The sequence below is a fragment of the Phalaenopsis equestris genome, unplaced genomic scaffold, assembly GCF_001263595.1.
Source record: "Phalaenopsis equestris unplaced genomic scaffold, ASM126359v1 Scaffold000002, whole genome shotgun sequence".
NCBI lineage: Eukaryota > Viridiplantae > Streptophyta > Magnoliopsida > Asparagales > Orchidaceae > Phalaenopsis > Phalaenopsis equestris.
In genome coordinates, this window is record NW_018164444.1 from 4,365,773 (window position 1) to 4,371,686 (window position 5,914).

Consider the following 5,914-nt stretch of genomic DNA (forward strand, 5'->3'; position numbering starts at 1 on the left):
TTTCTTTTCTCTTTCTTCCAGATAAAAAGAAAAGATCAAGCAAATCGTAAAATCTAGCGTCTTTTTTTTTAGACAAAGAAGCTTATTCAAGAGAATGCGTCGTTGGCACACTGAACTACAAAATGAATGGATCGAACCTACGCTCCTATGAGTCGGTGTTTGAAATCGAAACACATATAGGCGCTAGTACCAGTCAAGCTAGCTGAATATCGGTTGGAAAAGTTCCAGTTATCCATTTCAGTCTGAAAGTCTTCTCCCGCTACGCACCTTGAAACATAGCTATTCAAGGCGGGATCGAAGGCTATTCCTTATTTCTTATTGATAGCCCAGAAAATAAAATAGAAGATTTTTTGATCAGGGTGCCCAACTCATAATTGGCAAATTTGTAGGTTCAATCCCTGCTGGATGCACGCCAATGGGAACGTTCCAGAAGTCTATTGGAGTCTTAATGTCAATCCATACATACATAATCAATTGGTATGGTCTATTAAGAGCATCTGAAAAGTCAAAACTCTCATTCTGATCGAGACTGAAACTCATAGGGAAGAAAATGGATTTATGGATAGAATCAAATATGCAGATTTATAGAAAAAAAGTATTGAACACATGTTTGTTCGTATTTGATCAGTTTATAAGTCAAACAAACAAAAATTATTGTTTTTCGTTTTGTTTGCTTATCAAACGAATCGAACTCGAACTTACTGGCGAGTCGAACACAAACAATTCGCAAACGGCGAGCTTTTTTGACAACCCAAGTGGTATAAATACCTCTTCTATTAAGGTAATATATATGAATTATAAGTAATTGGTATTAATTATTTTATTTCAAATCTAAAGAATTTTAATAATTAAAACTAATTATTTAAAATAATAACTTTAAAATTTTTATATTTATGATTGAATTTGATTAACAAAGATGTTGTTTTTAATAATATTATAAATTTAATTTAACTCAATAGAATTTATTTTAAATTAGTTTATAGAGACTTAATCAATTGTGCATTAATATATTATCATATATTATTCATATTTTAAATAACTCGGGCTAGTAAAACAACATTTTTTTTGTTTATATTTATATTTATTTCTTTTATTTTTAAGAAAACATTTCTTTTGTTTATCTTTTAAAAGTTTTATTTTCATTTTAAAAATAAATTAACCTATTTTTTTCAAATATTTTAGATATTTTGAATATTTTTAAAAACAATCGTTGCTATTGCACGATAGACTTTGACAAGATTGTAAATTGAGTTACGATAATAGGTTAATGTTACATGTCACATAACACAATAATGGCTATTGGACTAAATCAGTATTGGATGACATATTGAGGGGAGTGTTTGAATGCAAAAGGAAATCTGAATTTATCAAATGCAAAAGGAATAAATCCATAAAAAGCTTTCGGTTCGATTAAGATTAAATCAAGCTAAATCACTCCGAAGTGTTTGGAGACGAGAGAAGCAATAATCTGCAGGTCTGTTTTTTTCCTCACTTAAATTCGTTAAATCCAACTAACAAAAAGATTTAATAAATCGAAGTTTTACGTCGAATTTCATTCAAGACTTGGGCAAAATTAAGGCTTAAGTTGACAAACATGTTTTGAAATAAATTACAATAATGCTAGAGAGAGAGAGAGAGAGAGAGAGAGAGAGAGAGAGTACATTGATGATTGATGAGAGAGACTAGCGGCTCGGTGGATGGAGAATTAAGCCGAGAAGCCAGAGGAAAATGGAGGCTAGAGCCACCAAAACAAGGAGGAAAATCACAAGTCCGGCTAAGATAGTGAGAAGTGGGGGATCAGATCCAGACGAGCTGCTGCTGCATTTGCGTTCTCTGCTGGTATTGGAATCAGGTGGGTTGGAACCAGAAGCAGATATTTTCAGAACACCATGTTTCTTCAATTTTAATCCTGTAGCTTCTGCCAACCTGAATAAAAGAAAACATGGATAACTACATACAAACCACCTGAAACATTGATGTTTAGAGATTAAGCACCCAAGTGATTTTTTTGAACTACCGCATAGATATATTTACACTTGCCGACATCAAACTATTGATAATTTGATCAAAATGATAAACTTGAAATGGGGTTTTAGCATGAATTTTGATATTTGAGCAAGAATTTTAAAAATACATAACATAAGGTGGTTGATTTGTGAATAGCAATTTTCGGGCTGTCTGTATGTAATTGCCCCTAAAAAGAAAGAAAGGAAAAGGTTTATGAAATGAGATTTTCAAGATATTAAACAAGAAATGTTGAAGTTGGTTGGTGACACCGTTAAAATGTTAGGTATTACTCATATACCATATAAGGAATAGATGTTGGACCGAAGCGGAGCGAGCGAGTGTAGCAGAGCTGAACAAATGAGCCGAGAGAGTGATTACTCTATTGAAAATCATTGAATTTATATGATTTGGTGTTTATCTTCTAGATTTTAATGTGTCCTGATAAAATCGACTGTAGAAATGAAAACTACTATAAAACAGAATAATAAATATCTGATGAATGATATTTAGAGATGCTGAATTATATATGATATGGTAGTATATAGAGATGTTTGAATTCATTATTTACAATTTATCATATATAATGATCATGAAAATCACTAAATTAAAAATCAACTTATAATATGTGAAACTTTTCCGTTATACAATGTAATATTACTTTAATCTGAAATATATATTATACAGCTATAACATACGGGATTGTATCTTTTTTATTGTTAATGTTGCATGTCCAAATACCTTATTGTATATTTTAATTGATTGATCTTATTTGTTAAGTTTTAGATAGCATGGGTCTAAAGGCCAAATATTGGAGTCTAGAGAAGAAAGGTGTAGATATGACTTAAATTCAAGTAATTAAAGATATGTGTAGTAGAGTTGTTATTTGGGTTCAAACAAAAGGAGGATTGACCAAATATTTTCCTATTTCTGATGGATTACAACAAGGTTCAGCTTTAGCCCATATAATATTTTTGCTTTAGTTATGAATGCTCTTACTGGACATTTATAGGAGGATGTACCTTGGTGTATGCTTTTCACTGAGGATATCCTTCAAATGGATACGACTAGAGAAAAAGCTCAAGAAAAACTTACATTATGGAGGTCTATGTTGGAGTCTAAAATCCTTCATTTGAGTCGAACTAAAACTGAATATATTGAATGCAATTTTATTAGTAGTAGTTCTAGTGATAGAGTTGTAATTATGGTTGATCAAATTATTAAAAGGTGTAAACGCTTTAGATATCTCGGGTCTATTGTTCAAAGTGATGGTGATATAGATGGAGATGTTGTTAGTAGAATTCAAGTTAATTGGTTGAAGTGGGGGAATGTTTCGGGCCTATTGTGTGATAGAAAAGTACTGCTTAGACTAAAAGAAAATTTTGATAAGATGATGGTGAGACCTGCAATACTCTATAGTGTTGAGTGTTGGCCTTTAAAAGAGAAGCATAAAACTAAGTTAAGTGATGTTGAGATGAGAATTTTTAGGTGAATGGGTGGCTTTACACTTAGAGATAAGATGCGAAATGAATATATCTGTGATAGGGTTGGTGTAGCTCCAGTGACAGACAAAATTAGAGAGAGTCACTTTAGATGATTTGATCACATTAAACATCGACCGTCTGATGATCTGATTAGAAGAGTAGATGTTTTAGATTTGACTTATGTTAAGAAGGACAGATGTAGACCTAGAAAGACTTGGGCATATTATATAAAAATTGATCTAAATTTGTTAGAAGTAAATGAAAATATGACACACAATAGGACGCAATGGAGAAAAATGATACATTTAGCCGACCCCACTTGGTGGGATAAAGGCTTATTGTTGTTGTTGTTGTTGTTGTGGTTGTGTCGATCTTATTTGTTAAATTTGAAATATTATACTCATTATATTTTTTTCTCGTTGTCTTCATGCTAGAGTGTTTGGTGGACAACACTACAAGAGCAGACCTTCCAATACTATTATTTCATTTGGCATTTTCAAGTTTATAGTATTTTATATTTCTATTGTCTTTGCGTAGTTTGTGTATGTGTTTATTGCTTTCACTTTCTTTTTTCATTAATCATTATTATTATTTCTTAATTTTATTAGTATATGAACTCTATTAATGCAATAAATTATTATGTGCTCTTTTTTCGCTTATTCTTACTATTTATAATTGTTAAATATGAATGTGTTTCCTTCTGAGTATAAGAAAGGTTTGATTCAATCTCGGCTTTTAGAATTTATTTCAGGAGCTGAGATCAACCAGCTTATCGCATATCATATTGTCAGGGTGTAATGCCTTCTAAACCCAAGTGTGATACTTATAATCAACCAAGTAAAGCCGAAAATAACAAATCAAAGGCCCACAAGCAAGAAGCATACTCCTGAATTTTTAAAGCATTTCTAGGAATTAATTTATTTCCCCCGATTTAAACATTACAAATGTAACAAACAGAGCTAGCACTGGATATCCATCTTCAAAAAATTCTACTATTTATTTCCTCCTATATGATATCCATATATATGAAGCTAATAAAAAAGTTAGGTTCATCCACATTATCATTCATATATTTCAGCAACTGCAACAACAAATGGAGTCCTGATTTAGCACAAATCAAGTTAATTTTCTTAATTATGCATTTTGGAAGTGATAAGAGATCTAACCCAGAAAGCCAGAAAGCTCTAAATACAGTATTTGATAAATTGCAGTCACTAAACCATGTCCAATAATCTAGTTTTCCAACCAACTAAGAGAAAATTTAACTTGAAAACGCCTGTACAGTCAGTCACACGAGGCCGAATTATGAAAAGGGCAAGTCAGCCAATGGATAATTTAGAATTCCGGGCAATCGGTATGGGTGAAGAGTACATTTCAGGAAGCAGATCTAGTTACTATGTGCATTAACACAAAATCCAGTTACATTTTAGAAGTTACTTTTACAGGAGTTAGGATAGTAAGTGTTGTTCATCGTAACTTAGCAAAAGATAAGTAGACTGGTGAAACATTCAACATCAAGTCTATTAAGAAGGCAGTTCCAGTTAACAGTAGTCGACAACCTTTCTACTCCAATACTAATTAATGGCTCGTTCTGCAAAAGAACTCCATATTTCTTTTTCGTTCTTCCATAAGAAAGGCTTAGCTATAGGATAGAAATTTACATCAATAATCTAACTTAGGTTTATTCCAACACAGATTACCTTCCGAGGTGTCGAGAGGGTGAAAGGCGAGCGAAATGTTGGAGGGGATGAGCTTCTATAGGATCGGATGAACCTCGCCGGAACCCTAATACGGAAATTCCCCAACCACAGTAAATAGCCGACATCTTGTGCAAACAGAGAAGCGAAGCGAGGGTGCAGGAGAGCGGAGGAAAAATTATTCCATACGGACCGTAGATCACCTGATGGCCCCACCGAAATTTTTTTTTTTTTTATAAATAAAACATAAATAATCCTGGCCGTAGATCACCATGATCTACGGCTAGGATCGGACACCGCATGCAGAGATGCATGCACTGTCCGCACGCAATAATCTCTCAGAGCGGAGGGCCGCTTGGAAGTCGAAAAGGATAAAAATCATTATAATAAAGTTTAGGAGGATTTATGTCAAATTTACCCGAAATATCATCAAGAAATGTAAGAATCCCAAATGATTGGGATCAAATTCTTGCCCATGAAAAACTATGAAATTGGCAAAAGAATTTTTATACATATTTTTTCAGTTTATCACAATAAATTTTCATCGTTTTGCACAAATATCATTCTTTTTTGTACAAAAAATATTCTAATTCCAATTAAAATTTATCGTGAACCTTGATTTCAACAAATTTACAGTCAAACTGACCAACCCAATGAGACGGACCCAATGATGTCAAAATTAGTCTAGTCTGAGTTAAATCAAGCTCATATCAAAATATTTAATTGATT

General features: G+C 32.6%; 1 protein-coding gene across 1 annotated transcript; it reads right to left on the reverse strand.

Moving 5' to 3' along the window:
• Positions 1-1,523: 1,523 nt before the first annotated feature.
• Positions 1,524-5,351, reverse strand: LOC110035745. The gene is made up of 2 exons (XM_020740032.1): positions 5,189-5,351; positions 1,524-1,926 (listed from the first exon to the last, which is right to left on the reverse strand). The coding sequence occupies exons 1-2, from the start codon at positions 5,311-5,313 to the stop codon at positions 1,683-1,685; spliced, it is 369 nt and encodes a 122-aa protein (XP_020595691.1). The 5' UTR covers positions 5,314-5,351; the 3' UTR covers positions 1,524-1,682.
• Positions 5,352-5,914: the final 563 nt, after the last annotated feature.